The sequence below is a fragment of the Microcebus murinus genome, chromosome 12 (genome assembly GCF_040939455.1).
Source record: "Microcebus murinus isolate Inina chromosome 12, M.murinus_Inina_mat1.0, whole genome shotgun sequence".
Taxonomy (NCBI): Eukaryota; Metazoa; Chordata; class Mammalia; order Primates; family Cheirogaleidae; genus Microcebus; species Microcebus murinus.
In genome coordinates this window covers 74,843,346-74,859,608 of record NC_134115.1, presented here as the reverse complement: position 1 = coordinate 74,859,608, position 16,263 = coordinate 74,843,346, and the positions used below count along the sequence as shown (strand labels likewise).

Here is a 16,263-nt window from a genome sequence, read left to right as displayed (position 1 = left end):
AAGCATTAAGGTCACCACACGCAAAGTCATATGCAAAGTGGTGTGACCTAGAATTTTCTAAGGCCTGAGTTGCGGGTGTCCCAGGACATGGCTCTGCAGAACCAGCCACGCCTGCCCTGAGAATTCCTGTCCTTTGACTGCAGTGACCCTGCTGATGACGTTTTCTGGGTTTGCTGTGACTGAAAGCGCTGGAAGGTGCTGATTTAATTAACCTCAGCTCCTCCTACTGGAAGCTGGAACCCCCACTCTATCCTGGCTTCTGTGTGTGTGCACTGACCAGCATGAGCCAGTAAGGGAACATCTCCTTCCTTGTTTTAGGTGTGATACTTCTGTTAATTCATCCTAGAAGCCCTTTAGCTTTGGGGGCCGTCCCACTCCTCCTTCAGTTTCCTGCCAGCTAGAAATCAAATCCTTTTTTAATGAGTCTTTGTGACAAAAATGCACTCTCCCATCTTGTCTTCTTAAGTTGGCTTTTCTTTTTTCTTCCTCTTTTAACCTTTTAGTAACTCCTATTAAATTCCGGCTCAAACATCTTCTCACCCTTCTCACTGCCAAAGGCAAGAGTGGTCCAAACTTCTAACACATGAAGCCCAAACCCATGTATTTTTCTTTAAAACAAGAGGCTCGAAATCCTGTCCTGCCACCCCCTCACTGTGGGACCCCAGGCAAGTTTCTTAGCCCCTTCAGGCCTCAGCTTCCTGGTCTACAAAATCTACAGGTGGCTCTACAGGTGGGTGCCTGTAACACCCACCCTTCGGGGCTGTTCTGCGGATTAAATGGAACAATGCAAGCAGAGCAGTTGGGAGCCTGGCACCTAGTAAGTGCTCAATGAAAATCTGCATCCAGAATGATTCTGGGTCCCATGTCCTGGGAAACCAAGTCTGCCTGGGCGGGGGGGGGGGGGGGTGTCCATCCCCAGTGAGAACTTGGCGGTCAGGATGTGAGCCGATTCTCGTGCTCCTGTGCATCTGATGGCCCCGCTGATGCGTGGGGGAGATAATGCACCCGGGTGCTGGACAGCTGGAGCCCCGGCCCACGGCCTCTGGGTGCGGGGCAGGGAACAGGGAAGGCGCTGACACGCTTATCAGCTCCGTCTGCGGCAGAGCAGAGCCTCCCCCGGTTAGAGAGCCGGCCAACCACAACACGACACGAGATGGGAGAGGCAGACTCCAGACGTGTCCAGTGACCCAGGACAGGGCCAGTGGAGACTGCATTGCTACTATGTGGCAGAGTGACGCTGAGGAAGCCGCTTTTCCTGCTCTGCGACTCAGTTTCTTCATCTGTGAAACGGGGGCAGCAATCTGTCTCTCGCACGGCTGTGATGGCGATTCGGCAAGTTCTCGTCTCGAAGACAGGATGCGGCGTCCTGGCACCCAGAGGTCCCCGATAGCCGTGCGGGAGCATGCTCCCCACTGCTCGGGCCAGACCGCTGGGAAAACTGGGCTCGCAGGGAAGTCTTTTTCCACAGTGACCAGGGGAGGAGAGGCCAAGTGCATTTGTCTAAAGATAGGACTGAGTCACGGCCAAAGTCAACACGGTGCAAAGTCAGAACTTGTAGCTTTTAGGAAACATTCCCTCCTCCAGCCAGGCGATACCGGGAGTGATGTTTGGGAGGGTCTGGAGAACCCGCAAAGCCAGACTTTTGCCTTGGACGCGGAGAGCTCGCCAGTGAAGGGGACCTGGAGGCCAGGGCACTGGGGGCGGGTGGCTCCAGCCGGGCTTGGCCTGGGTGCCGGTGACCTGGAGACTGGCCACAGCCCCGGCTCCTGCTCGGCCCAGTTCTCCAAACACAGGGATGACAGAGGGGGGTCCCAGGAGAACTCAGCCGGCTGATTTCAGCCGTTCTACCTGGATTCTGACTTGATGAGTCAGGTATAGCCTACCTGCGCTAGTTATCACACGTGTCCGAAACCCTCGGGGTTTCTCCTTACTCAGCTAGAATCATTAATGGCTAGATCCATCCTTCCTTCTTTGTTATTCTCCATTCAAAAGCCAGAATTTTGCCTTTGCTTCCGGCTCCCCATACCCGGGAGCTCCAAGCCCTGAGCTTTTCCAGAATAGCTGTGAGCAGCTAGGATTTTACTGGAACCACAACGCCAGGGTGGTGACAAAGCTGGGGACGAACTCTGGGGCCACCTTTCTGTCCCTTCTGCCTTTGAGAGCCTCCGAGTGACATGGGAAGAGCAGATGGCTGATCTAGGAATTTCTGTGCTTGGCCTCATTTCTCACTTGCTGCGTGACCTCCAGCAAGTCCCTCGCCATCTCTGGGCCTCAGTTTCCCCAGGGCAACCCCCAGTCCCAGCTGTGGCCAGACAGAGAAACGGGGCGTCACATACCTCGGGTCCAGGGGGCCCAGGAAACCCCAGAGATCCTTTGTCTCCAACTTTGCCCTGTGGAAGAGGAGAGAGTTGGGGGGAGGCGGGTGAGCCAGGGCCCGACCTTCCACCAACCCCTTGCCTTATCCCCCTGACAGTGGGTGGCTGGAAAGTTCAGGAGCATATGACTAAAATCTGCCTAGACAACCAGAAGGAGCTATTGTTCAGACTCTGCCTCCTACACTTGCTAGCCACGGGACCCTGGCAAGTCACTTCTCCTTTCAGAATCTTAGCTTCCCCATATATTAAAAAAAGCAAAACAAAACAACACAAAATGGGAGCAATAATAATTCTCTAACTCCTGGGGTTGTTGGCAGCCTTCAAAGAAACACAGTGCACAAAGGCTCTGATGCACAGTAACCCTCCCTAAATGACACCCTGCTGTGACTGATGGCATTGCTACTGTTTACAACGTGTCAGGAGCCCCAGGCTCCCATCAGACCTTTCTCAGGGAATGAGGCATGTCTGTGGTGCTGGGCGACTCACTCCCCCTCTGGGCCTTAGTGTCCTCATCTATAAAATGGGCAGATGCAATGCTTGCCCTGCTCTGCTCGGCCCCCAGGGCTGTTGCAGGAGGAAATGAAGTCCTGGGATTGGGGCGTCCCCAGCCACATTCCCCGAGCAGTCGGAGTGAAATTTGGGGTGCTGGAGGAGATACTTACCAGCGGCCCTGGCTTCCCTCGTGCGCCGGGGAACCCTGGCAACCCCTGGCTCCCCTGGAAAAGACCCAGAGTGGCTGGAGTTAGTGAGGAACAGCCCCGGCCCGGGGACAGCTGCCTGGTCCTGCTGCCGGCCTGGGCCACCCTTTGAGGAGTATGAACGCCCCTGCAGGCTCCAGCCTGGCACCCCTGCAGGCCAGGCCCCGGAGACGCTAAGGTGAAAAGCAGCCCCTGCCCCCACCAGGAACTGATGCCCCTGGGCTGCAGCAGGCTCCGCGGCACCCTTTGTGCCCAGGGACGCTGAAGACAGAGCCCTGCAGGAGCGGCCAGGCCGGCCGTGGCTCACAACCCAGAGACACCGAGGCCGGGTCAAGACAGGCCAGAGAGGAGGGAGGGAAGGGGGAGCGCTGGCCAACATCTGGGCCTCGTTGACTGGCTGGGAGAGGTCCAGATGTGGCCACATGGTGCCAGACACAGGCAGAGAGGAGCCGGTCTCAGCAGCCCCGCGGCTGGGCCCTGGAAGTCAAGGCCACCTCAGTTCATCCCCTTCGTCAGTCAGGCAGCGAGGCTGGTCCCTGCCACCCTCCCTCCCTCCCCAAACTCATCCTAAACGTTCCCTGTGAAGTGCAGGCCCCGAGCCGAGCTCCCTCAGGGCAGCCTGGGGCCCTGTCCTCGGGAAACCCACTGTCCTGCAGGGGGCTGAGTGCAAGGAGCCAGGGAGGAAGGTGGCACCACCGGCGAGGGACAGACGTGCTGCTCAGGGTGCTCAGAGAGGGAAAAGGCCGCTCCCCGAGCAGCTGGAGAAAGTGGTCTCTGGGCAGGGTGGGTGGAGAGCTGGGCGGAGGGCGTTCCCGGCGGGGCAGCAGTGGTGCCAAGGCCTGGGTGCGGTGGGGACGTCAGTGGGTTTGTGACACAGAGCTACAAGGGGAGGGGGGCAGGAGAACATCAGAGACACCCACTCATTGGGGGGAGCCAGGACCTCACCCTGGGAATACTAGGGAGCCATGGATGGTATGAGAGCACAGGGTAGAGTTGTACCCTCCGCAGAACGATTTGGTGGCAGTGAGGAAGAGAGAGGGAAGGAAGAGGCGGGGGCCTGGAAAAACGTTAGGAGGCTGTTGCCAAGTCCAGGGAAGAGATGTCACATAGGTGGACGGAGAATGGCAAAGACGGGACCGTCTGAGACGCAGCCATCTCGCCGGTGAGCCTGGCCCCACAGCAGGGCCCGGGAAGGAAGCCGGGAGCAGGAGAGCAGCAGGGCAGGGCAGGGGAGGATCTGGGGCAATTACCTTGTCTCCTTGGAATCCGGGATCTCCTGACACACCTGGAACCCCTTGTTCGCCCTAAGTGCACACCAGCAAAGAGGGTTACCATGGGGAGCGTGCGGGCTCCGGAAGCCTCCCCAGCGTCCACACCCACTGGCCAGCACAGCTTTGCTGCGGCTGCTCCCAAAGTCGGATCCCACCGGCAGTGGCCTTGTTAGAGTAATGGGCGGCCCCCGGCAGGGGGAAGCAGGTCCTGGCGCATGAGCGGCCTGGGTGCAGACCCGCCCGGGCTGGCCCAGGGGCTGCAAGCACCACTCACAGAAGCTAAGCTGCCCGGGCTCCCCTGGCCTTCCCTGGCGGACTGACGCTTGCAGGGCAAACGAACTGTTCCTTGATCCTTCAACCTCTTCATCATCAACTGACATTATCCCACGGGGTGAGGGCACCTCGTCCAAAGGCCCCACAAACCACTGTGGTTCCGAGTTCTTGTGTCTGCTGTTTGAGACTGTTCACCTCCAGGCTGTGATCTGTCACTTCCTTCTTTTGTAGGGGTTTTTGTGCCTGCAATCAGCTTTCGTCTACTTCTGAATTTAGCTAGTTTTAATCAGCTACGGCAGGCATGAGGAAACCAGATCGCCTGGCTTGTTAAGACTATGTGTAAACAGCGAGTAAACTGGTCTTGACTCAGGTCTGGGTGTTTCTCTTCTAAAACAATGTATCCCATAGGCTTGGTGATACTGATTCTGGCCATCGGAGGGCTCTTCTGTTCCCTCCCTGTTTTTAGCCATGTTCTTTCTGGTAGGCGAGTGGTTGCCGGCCAGATTTGGAGATGTCACTCTCCTATTAGTGCTGGGACCACCTCGCACGGCTCTCTCCACACCCAGCCCTCCGTGGTGGACATGGCAGTCCCCTGGCTCCGGGACTCAGAAAACATTCACAGCCCCGGGATCAGGGGGAAAAATGGGGAGAAAAACCCAGGAAGAATGGATAATCTTAGCAAATCCACATTGAGCAGCTAAGGCCCAGGACCCAGCAAAAGAACTTCCTTAGTACAACAAAAGCCAGAATTATTAATAAAAAAAAAAAAATTTTTTTTTTAACTTACTTTGGTTTTTCCAATTTGGAAAACCCTATACAATATCCTGGGGTTTGGGGATCCAAAGAACATTTTATTTTTTTTCGAATGTCTAAAAGAGGAGTGAGGGGGTCAACAAACAAACAAACAAAAAAATAGGCAAAAAAAGGAACATTTCCAAGGCACCCAGGAAATCAGAACGATGGCTTGGAGAGGGCGGGCCTGAGCAGGAGGCTTGGTTGCAGACAGCGCCTCCGTGCTGGGAGAGGAAGCCAGGCGGTTGTAAGTGGGCCCGAGTCCAGGCCGGGTCATGGAAAATCTGGGATTCTAGGCAGCAGCGACCTCAGAACATGAAAGGATGGCGCTGTCCCCGGGGAGGGCCAAGGGGCACGTATGTGCATGTGGCTGATCAGAAAGAACACTGAGGGCTCCTCCCCTCCCAACCCAAGGGATGGAAAAGAGATTTCTCCCTCTCTCTTTTTCTTTTAATCCCAAAGACTTGATTTTCCTGAAAACCATGGGCATGAAACTAATTTCCTCCTTCTTCATTTTCCAGGGCTTTCTCATCTCTCAATGTCCCAGGCAACTCCCACCGGCGAGCCAGCCGAGTTCCATGTAACACGTTTATTTCCATGTTCCTGAAGCAGCACTGAGCAGAGGCCAACTCCACAAAAGGGCCTATAAACAGCTCACTGCCTACACTCTCATTTTCCCCAACTTCCTTTCTTCCTTGTCCATGGCTTCAACGTTTCCAGAGCGCCGATGTCTGGGGCCTTGGGATACACAGGTAGGGGCAGGGAGCACCCCCCGCAACAGAAAGGCCCTTCGGAGGGGGAGGGGCGCTGCAGGCAGCGGGACGCAGGGGGCAGAGCTGGGCTGCAGCTGGAGGCTTGGGCCAGACAGGAGGAGACGAAGAGGGAGGAGAACAGGTAGAGAAGGCCGGGGTGGGCATTGCACCTGGCTGGCTACCTGCAGGTGGGCTTGCATAGGGCAATCCTGGTGTGTCCACTTTCACCCAGCAATTCCCATTTTCTAAGAGCCCAGGGGCCAACGTTGGCTCCCCTAGCAAATCCCTGAGTTTCCTTTGATGAATCCCTTCTCCTCTTTGGGTCTCAGTTTCCCCAGCTGTGAAATGTGACCTCCCAGAGCCTTGCCAGCTCTGACCTTCTGACCTCCGTTCTGCTTCGTGGTCGAGGTCTCTAGACACGGGTGCCTGAGTTCAACCCCTGACCCTCTACTTCCCAGCTGCGTGGCCTCGGGCAGGCCGTTTATTTCATAGGGGCCTGGCGGATTAGTGGGTTAATCCACGGAGAGCACTCAGAGGGTGCCCTGCACGTGGTCCCTGTTCCTGTGACTCAGGTATAGGAAGACGCAGAGTCACCTGGAGACAGGTGCGAAAGGAGCCTGACCACAGATTGGCTGAGTGGTGTCATCCCTTCAGGACTCTTGGGGCAATTGGAACACTGCCCCAAAGCCCTCCCGCACCCTCTTTTTGCTGGAATCTGAGGGGTGCCAGGCAGGCAGAGCATAAGAAGTGCTGGGCCCCTGTGTCTGTCATTCAGATGCTGCCCGACTCTGGCCCACCCGGGCCCCCTACCCACCTCCAACTCTGGTTTGACCTGGGCTGAGACGGTGAGAGCCCAGAGCAGGGCTGTCCCCAGGGCACATGGCAAAGTGGCCCCCACGTGGCAGCTGGAGGAGAAGCTGTGCTGTCAGCTGGCATGCTCTCTGGGGTTGGGTTCCCAAGTTCAAGTCGGGACGATCTGTGTGGGTTTGTTTCCTTCTGGGCTACCACCGCCACGCTCCCTGCTCCATGGCTTTGCCCTTAAAGCCCTGACGCCGGCCTCAGCTCTACTGTCTGGATTCAGAGCCCTGCCTTGACTTACCCCCTCCCCATGCTGCGACGGCCACCCATGCACTCTGCCAAGGTCTTCGGGCCCCCAGAAGCATCTGCCTGAGCCCCGCCCAGAGTGACCAGGAAGAAGCTGGGGAGCACAGATTTAGGGGGGCCAGAGGAGAGGCAGGAAGAGCATAGGGGAGTGGACCTGGCGAGAAATCAGCGGCAGCCTCCAGCGGAGAGGGGGGTGGCATGCAGAGAAACCACAGTGCAATAAGGGAGTATTCAGATCACCTTATCACCTTTCAGTCCGGGCTCCCCCATGCTGCCCATCAGTCCCTGCAAGACAAAGGCCGAGGCCAGCTATGACGGGGACTCCAAGCACAGGGGCCCGGAGCCCTGGCTCACACCCACCAACTGGCTGCAGACCCCGTGCTAGATCCCATGCTCCCACCGGAGCTACGAGGCTGTTGACGGGCAAGTGAACACAGCACCGTGGACTGACCCAGAGGAAGGAGCTGCTGGCGGGGAGGGAAGGATTTAATGAGCAGTGTCACATGCGTGTGGCCAAATCGGGTCACCCCAGAACGTGGTCCTAGCAGTTTGGGCCTGCCATTCCCCGGAGTACCCAGCTCACTCAGGGATCGACGGAGGTCACTGGTTTGCATTATAGCTTCTATGGCCCTGGCGATGGCCCCCACTGACTTCCAGTGCCCTGCGGCCCGGAACCGTGTCAGACACATGCTCAGCTCGAGGACTGGTGTCCAATAATGATGTCTGGCCTAAATGACATACAGATGACGGCTGGCTGTCAGGCATCCCCCCGTCCTCCCTTCCCCCACATCAGCTGAGGTCACCCCTCCTTCTGGGCTGAAATGGGTCAGGGGGTGCCCAGCTGGGAGGAGGCTCGAATCGGGGGGCAGCCACTGTTTACCTTCATGCCCTTGGGTCCTGGGTAGCCAATTGGACCCAACGCTCCCAAGTCGCCCTGGGGAGAGAAAGAGAAGAGGACGCCATGAGAGGGGCCCGCAGGAGGCTGGTGGGGGCGGTGTGACCCACATGGTGCCTGGGGCTGGGCTTTCAAGGATGTGGCTCCGTGGGCTGATGGTGGAACTAGGGGTGCTCTTCCTGTTTGCCTGCACCCCAGGTCCCATTCTCGATTGCCGCCCTCCCCTACCCCCAATTCCTTCCACATTCGATGCAAGACATTTCTGTCCCATGTCACATCCTTCACCCCCACACCAGCTCAGGTACATAGGGCCTTTCACATGACTTCTTCGGACCTCAGTCTCCCTCCCTGTAAAATGGACCCCTCTACCCTAGAGATTCAGCAAGAATTAAATAAAACACAAGCGGCAGCTTTGATTCCTCCAGCTATGCGGGGTGGGGGGCACTCTCTGCTTCCCAGAAGCTTAGTCGTTTCCTTTCCAGGGTAGCAACTGGGGAGCGGTGCTGTCCATTCCAGAACCCCCAGGGTTGGTGACGCACCCAAGGAGGACACTACGGTCAGCTGGCAGATCCCGGCCCACGGGCTGCAGAGCCGGCTTCAGACCATCCAAAGTGGGGCCAGTAGAGTGGCTAACCCTGGGAAGCCATGCGCCCTTTGCAGGGAGCTCTTCGAGGAATGTTCTGGAAAGGCTGGGAGGGCCCCGCCGTGCAGCAGAGGCATGGGGGAGGTCTCACCCCTCTGCAACTCACTCACTGTGCTACTGGGGGGAGCTTCCTGTCTCCGTGCCTCAGTTTCTTCGTGTTACAAATGGGGGTTAAGGATACCATGGACCTCCTAGCCACGTGTCGAGGAGTAACTGACGCAATCCGAGTGCATGCTCGGCGATGCCTGGAGGCACTGTTGGATGTCATGACCAGAGGGGTGCTACTGGCATCTCGTGGGCAGAGGCCAGGGATGCTGCTAAACGTCCTGCGGCGGACAGGACAGCCCCCACGGCAAATAGTAATCCAGCCCGAAATGTCAGTCACGCCGGGGTCCAGAAGCCCTGGGCTGAGAGTGAGGAAGTGACTGCAATTTCTCCTAGCAAGCCCGCCCGCTTTCCCTCAGATCGCCACGCTTCCACCCAGCTGTCGGTACCCCCAGCCCGGCCATGACCTTGCGCCCACACCCAGGGAGAGGGCGCCCCTGAAAAGGCTCTCCCCTTCCTGGTCCGTCCTCCGCGACTGACCTAAGTGTCCAGCTGCTGGGTGACCTTGTTGTGCCTCAGTTTCCCACTTCCCAAGCCAGGCTCTACAGGGACGCCTGGCAGGTGCTCTGAGGCTGGGGCACAGCTCTGGAGCCCTGGAGGAACAAAGGCTGCCCCGGGCAGCCAGGCTCGAGAATGGGGACTCAGGTTCCTGCATCGGAGCTGCCTGGAGACGCCTCGGAGGGAGGCCGGGCAGGGAATGAAAGTCACATTCCTGCCTGGCTCCCGCAGGAAGGGCCAAGGGGGCCGCGCGGCGGAATGCCCCCGAGGAGAGAGGCGGAAGGACAGCGCTTGGCTGGCTGAGGCAACGCCAGTTCCTACCCTCCTGCCCTCCCAGAACGACTGGAGTCTGGCTGGCCGTGCCGTGGCTGTGTGATCTGGGGCAACCACTCCCCCTCTCTGGGCTTCAGGATTCCCACTTGACTGTGTCAAACAAAACCTCCTGGCTGAGCATTTGCTAAGAAGTCCTGTTTCCGGGACCCAACAAGAATCTTCTCACTGAGACAGGGAGGGCTCACTGTAACAGGTGACGGTGACGCACACAGCACTCGTTCCCAGGCCCTGCGCTAAGCGAGCAGTTTCCATGCCTCAACTCACTTGCTCCTCTCTGCAGCCCTGAAAGATCGGTTCTGCCACTATCCCCATTTTACAGACAAGGGAACTGAGGCTCTGAGAGGTCAGGGCTCGGGCAGAGGCACAGAGCCGGGCAGTGCTGGGACTCACAGGAGACGGCCGTCTCCAGAGCTTCCGGGCCATTCCAAAGTGGTCTTTGGAGAGGAGGGGGAAGGGAGAGAAGTCCGATCAGTGGCCGGGGGAGGCCAGCCCTGCGGAGAGCTGCGTTCCCACAGGCCGCTCGGGCGCCGTGTCTCTCCCCTCCTTCCCTGGATGGAGGGAGCGAGGGGGGTCCGCCAGAGCCCCCCGTGGTGCGCAGATAAACAGAGCAGGCTCTGCGGCTCCAGCTGGGGCGGACAGAGGACCAGCCCGAGCGCCGGGAACACAGGCCCATTCTTCCTTGCTCCCAGCCGGAGCCGGCTTGTTCTGTGGGGGCCGAATTCCATGCAGGCTGGGGATCACCTGCGTGGGGGCTTGGGGACTGGGGCCCACTTGCCACCTCCGCAGGCCTCTCCGAAGGGGTCTGTGTGCGGTGGGGGCGGGGACCCGGCAGGGGCATCCCCCACGAAGGGGGAAGGGACCCATGGCAAGGGGGCCCTGGCTGCAGAGCCCACTGGCAGACGGTGGCAGCTGGCGTAGGGCCGGTCTCCCTGTGTGGGCAGGACCCCGGACAGGGCCAGGCAAGCACTCGGGGGAGGGAGGAGGAAACCCCAGGCCACCTTCCCCTGAGTGCAGCTCCACTGTGCAGCTCCACAGTGCGCTGGATGCCCTCGAGGGCAGCCTGGCCGGAACGTCGCGTCCCCACAAGAAAGAGCAACGAGTCAGGCTCTTCGTTTGGACCCCGACTCCACGCTCTGCGCTCCCAGACGCCGCGCGGCACGCTGCGCCCTTCCACTCGCCGACACCCACCAGGAACACAGTCGACCTCGACCGTGACCACTTCTCGCCCCCGCTGTGCGCCAGACACCACGCCACCCACGTCGAACCCTCACTAACAACAGCTCAGGGTCACTTTGGGCCATTCCACCGTGCCAGGGACGACGCTGGCGGCTCGGACGCTCAGCCTCTGCTCACGGTAGCCCCACGAGATCAGCACCGCGTCACTCCCACTCCAGTTTACAGGTGCGAAAACCGAGGATCACGGAGAGACCAATAGCCCGCCCAAGATTAGGCACCGAGTGTGGCAGAGGCAGGACCGGAACCCAGGTCTGTCTGTCTGTCTGTCTGTCTGACCCCCAGTCGGTGCTCATGAGCCCTGGGTTGGCTGTTGGCCAGTAAAGAACCCAGGGTTGCCTCTTTTTATTGCCATCGCTCGTAAGTGACAGGGCACGAGGACAGGCTGGACATTCAGAAATAGGTGTGAGTTCTGCCCCCCAAATGCCAGCCGGGGGACCCCTGAAGACAAACCTGGGGTCCTTCCAGCACCCGTCATTCCTGACGGACGTGCTTCCATGTCTCACCTTCTGGCCCTGCTGTCCCCTTTCGCTGTGACACACTCAGACACCGACCCATCCCCCCCAGACCCTGGTTCAAGCTGCTTCCTGTGCCCGGGGTGCTGTGCCTTCCATCATGTTGTTAACGCCCCCTGCGCTGACGTCGCCTGCCTGACCCTAAGGCTGGGCCGCACCCCGGCTGTCCCTCCTCGGAGGCCCTGCCTCTCGCTGACCGTCCTTGACGTGTGGGCCTCTGAGGCCTCTGGGGGCAGGCGCCTGGGCTGGGGACCTCACCTCTGCCACCCCAGCGCCTGGCACCGGGCACGGCCCCAGGGAGGTGCCTGGTAGATAGAAGTGGCTTAATAAATAGTGAGAAAGAAGCTCACACACTTTCACTTACAACCCCCACCCCCCCGGCCCAGGTATATTAAGGACGGGGACTGGGGCCGCGGCCAGCCTTGGCTCCCGGGCTTGCTAAGCGCCATCTCTCACGCCGGAACAGCCCCCGGCGCTGCCCATGCATGCTCTCGCGCATACGCCATCTTCGTCAGCACAGAAGTCTTGCAGAGCTGGCGACACGGCACAGTGGTGGAGACAGCCGGGTCCAGCTCATCTGCTGTGTGACCTCAGGCAGGTGCTTCACCCTCTCTGAGCCTGTTTCCCTAACTGTAAATTGGTGATCCCACTCCCTACCCTCAGAGGGCTGCTGTGACAATTAAACACGTAGCACAGGGGCGGGCACACGGGATTTGGTGAATGTCAGGTGTGGGGGGGGAGGCTCCTGTCCTTGCTTTATAGACAAGGAAACGGCCAATGACCATCTAGTGGCGGAATGTGGTGGACTATCCACTGCACCCCAAATGCTGGGTTTGGGGCCAGATCATATGTTCTCTGGGTCTCATTAAAATATAGAGGAGCCAAGATTCCCAGTGTCACTTTGAATAAAAAGGACAGAAACGGTCTTTGTTGAGCAGATTCTGGACTGGGGCAGCTTGCTTGAGGGCCTGCCAAAGGGTTTCGGTTACTCAAAGCGGGGCTGTTTGGAGACACTCTCACCTCGGAGGCTGCAGGGGGCCACCGGTGGCTTATTGGGATTGCGGTCACACAGACCTGAGCTATGGGCCCGGCACGTCCACTCCCAGGCTGGGGACCTCAGCACCGCGAGGCTCCGAGCCTTGTGCGCGTCAAGTGCTCACAGAGCAGACAGACGCTCGATGAATGTTAGTCTGCCCTCTCACACCCTCCGTCCCGGCTGCGAGGACCCGGGGGACAGAGGGAGGCTCAGCTTCCGTCTGCATGCAAATTGCTTCAACTGACTAGACAGAGGGCACTGAATAAATTTGAATTTCCACTAAAGTGATTATCAATACGCGGAATTCCCATTTGCTCAGCTAAAAACCCACATCCTCCGGAAAACCATAGGTGACTCACAATCCCTCTTCCTCTTTAACTCCTGGTTAGAAAATTCCTTTCCTTTCTAGCTCTTCAGGGACACAAATTTTCCCCTAGGCACAGAAGCTGCTGTTCCCAGAAGTCCAGGGTGGGAGGGGCATTCACTCGGGGCTCAGAGGTGGCTTGGTGGGCTGGGGTCCAGCCCTGTGACCTCCGGACACAAGGAGAGAGACAGCTTCACCTTGGCAGCGAAAGGAATCCAAAAACAGGAGAAGTAGGGCTCAAGTGGCAAGAGAAGGACACAGGGCAGGAGGGAGGCGGGAGGTGGAACAGATCAGCTCTTGGGGAAGGGCACTGCGTAGGGTCTGAGAAATGCAGGCGGGCCCAGGGCTCGGCCCCCAGCTCAGGGCCCTGGGAAGGAGGGCAAGAAAGGAATGCTCTAGACTAGGAGTTGGGAGTCGACTCCGATCAAGCCTCCATCCTCTCCTGCCTTACATGTGACCCTGACCAAGGGCCTCAGTTTTCTCACCTGCCTAAAGGGATTACCCTAAGAGACGCTGTGAATAGAGCTGCCAGACAGGACAAATAAAAAGACAGGATGCCCAGTCAAATTTGAATGTCAGATAAACAACCGGTGACATTTTAGTACAAATGTGTTCTGAATATTGCTCCTGACACTCACATTTAACTGGGGCGTCTGATGTTTTATCTGGCAATCCTAACCACGGAGCGCGGAGGAGAGCACAGGTGAGAATGAGCTTTGTGAAGCATCTAGAAGGTCCAGGGCTGCCATGGCACAGCCCGAGTCCCCAGAATCTGCACTTATTTAGCCAGGCGGTATTCTTGCCCCTCTCAGGAGCCAACCTAGTGGACTCCAGGACAATGACATGTAGGGACATGTGCCAAGGATGACAGCCAGGATATGTAAACATCCTTTTGGAAAGGCTGTGGGGACCGGGATTGTTTAGCCTGAAGACGGAGCCCTGGGGAGCCCAGACAAAGACACCTTTGCGTCCCAAGCAGCCTCTCCCAGGGGACAGCGAGGACGACTTGGGCTGGATCTGCAGGAAAATGCCCAACAATGGGAGTTCTGTGAAACGGACCAGGCTCTATGACCATATGACCGAGATGCTCCAAAAGGGATTCCTGCAGGGCTTACAGAGGGTTGGACTGGAAGAACTCTAGAGACTTCTCTAACTCTCGTGGCAGATATTTCTTTTTCCAAAGCATTCAGGTCAGCTCCTTGTGCCAAAGAAGGTGCTTAGCAAAGTCCTGTTGAATGGACACCAGGGATGAAAAATGTATGACTCATGTGTTGATACTTCCTAATCCACAGCCAAGGCAGACATCACTAATCAATCGCAGCACCCTCTCCCACTAAGGTCCAATGTGACCGAAAACTTTTTCATTTCATTTCAATCCAGATAGCTACTACCAGGCATAAAATATCATATGTGTGTGTAATATAATAACAACAGCTATTATTATAACTAATACTATTGAGTGCTTCACTATGTACTAGGCACTTCATATGTATTAGTTTATTTAAATCCTCCCAACAATCCTCCAGTTTAGGTACTAATATTAATCCCATTTTACGGATGAAGAAATTGAGGCATAGGGAGGTTTAGAAATTTGGATTGTGAGTAAATGAGTGGTAGAGCTAGGATTTGAACCTGGGCGGCTGGTTCTAGAAAATTCCCTCCTAGCCACTGGACTGGGCCAGACTGAGTGTATCTGTGGTCCTAATAAGAGTGGGTCCCCGAGGCTCAGGGAAGGGAGGCCATAACTAACGTTCACAGGCCAGGATGCAGACACGGATTACTCTGACCTTCTACTCACCCCGCCCAGGCTCTGCTCTCAGCCACCTGAGCAGGGGCAGACTGCCTCTGGGGACCTCTGCGCCCTCTGCCCAGGGCTGGCCGGGGGTCAGGACTCAGCCCCTCGAGACCAGCAGGGAGCTCTGGTTTGGGCTAATAGAACCGCCCCTCTGGCCTAATCAACCTGGATGGACTCAGGGGGCAGATCACCTCCCACCTCTCTCAACGCTGGGCATTTCAGGAGGTGGTGACGATAATTAATACCGCGTAGTTTCCACTAGCACTTCCTGAGGGCAGATTCTGCGCCAAGGACTGTAAACGCGATGCCTCGCTTAATCCTCTCAACCATTCCAGGGGGATTCTACTGTCACCTCTATTTCACAGACCAGGAAGCTAAGGCTCAGAGAGGGTAAGTGACTTGGCGAGGATGCACCAGAGCTGTCACTTGAACCCAGGTGACCCAGAAGACTGCCTGACGTGGTCCAGAGCTCAGCTCCTCTGCAGCCACCTCTCCCTCTGGACCGGAAGCCCCTCGCCTGTGGGATGGGCCATGCCGTCACCCACCCAGCGTCCCTTGCAGAGCAACGGCCAGTGGGCAGGCGTGAAAGTACGTTGCCGTCTCATGCCCCAAGCGCCCATCCCATTTAACTAATGAGGAAACAGGCTCAGAGGAGGCAGGTCACCCACCTGAGGCCACACAGCAGGGCTATCCTCCTTCATTCCCCTGTCCAGGCTGGTCCTGCTCCTCCAGCCCTTCCCGGGGGTTGGTGAGAGAAGGGTCTGCCAGGCCTGCTGCTTTCTCCCACGCCCTGGCTCGACCCTGCCTTCACCCGCCCCCCACCCCCAGGATCAGTTTACTTACAATGAGGCCGGGGACTCCTGGGGGCCCTGGCAGGCCCAGTTCTCCCTGCAAAGAGAGAGAGGCCAAGGTGGTTACTTGCGCTGTCTCCCTCCAGGGCCCCGCCCTCCCTGCCATCCTCCACACGGGCACTTGGTGGGGTCGTTCAGAGCTGACCATTCCTTCTTCCTGACCACAGGCTCCAGTGACCCTCCTGTGCCCGGCCTTGACTTTGGACAAGACCCTTCCCCTCTCTGCCATCAGCTTTCCCTGTCTGTAAAATGGGGAGCTGGGCCTCCCAAATCCAATATCTTCCAATTGCAAGTATGAAACAATGGGCAGAATCCTGATGGTGGTAATACAGACGTGCAGGGTGTCTGACATTTCACTCTCGAGTTACAGACAGGAAAACTGAGGCTGCACAGGTTACATGATTTGGCTAAGGTGAGGTGCAAGGCAATAACAAAGCTGTGAGGGCTCCAAGCTGAGGGCCACCAGGCGGCATCCCTCCTTCTCTTGGCTGGGAGGTGCAGGGGGGACCTGGAAAATCCTCCCCTGCACCCCACACACTCAGGTTTCCTCCTTCCAGAGCTCCAGGAGGCTGAAAAGAGTTCTTGCCTGCAAGTCAGGCGATGAGGCTGTGCTTGTGATTGCTTCCCTAAACCTCAGTTTCCTCATCTAAAAAAATGGATTGATCTCCCATTGCTCACACCAGGACAGACAGGTGGAGGGGTCTGGGTCAAGTTCAAAATGGAAAGGTGA

General features: G+C 57.7%; 1 protein-coding gene across 2 annotated transcripts in view; it reads right to left on the bottom strand.

Moving 5' to 3' along the window:
* Positions 1–16,263, bottom strand: part of COL27A1 (collagen type XXVII alpha 1 chain) — a 141,206-nt gene that overhangs the window by 63,019 nt on the left and 61,924 nt on the right. For both annotated transcript variants that reach the window (XM_076008978.1, XM_012768828.3), the window contains exons 14-19: positions 15,526–15,570; positions 8,146–8,199; positions 7,506–7,550; positions 4,324–4,377; positions 3,038–3,091; positions 2,337–2,390 (exon numbers count right to left, since the gene is read on the bottom strand). In XM_076008978.1, the coding sequence (XP_075865093.1) occupies positions 2,337–2,390; positions 3,038–3,091; positions 4,324–4,377; positions 7,506–7,550; positions 8,146–8,199; positions 15,526–15,570 (306 nt within the window). The remainder of the gene's footprint in view (positions 1–2,336; positions 2,391–3,037; positions 3,092–4,323; positions 4,378–7,505; positions 7,551–8,145; positions 8,200–15,525; positions 15,571–16,263) is intronic.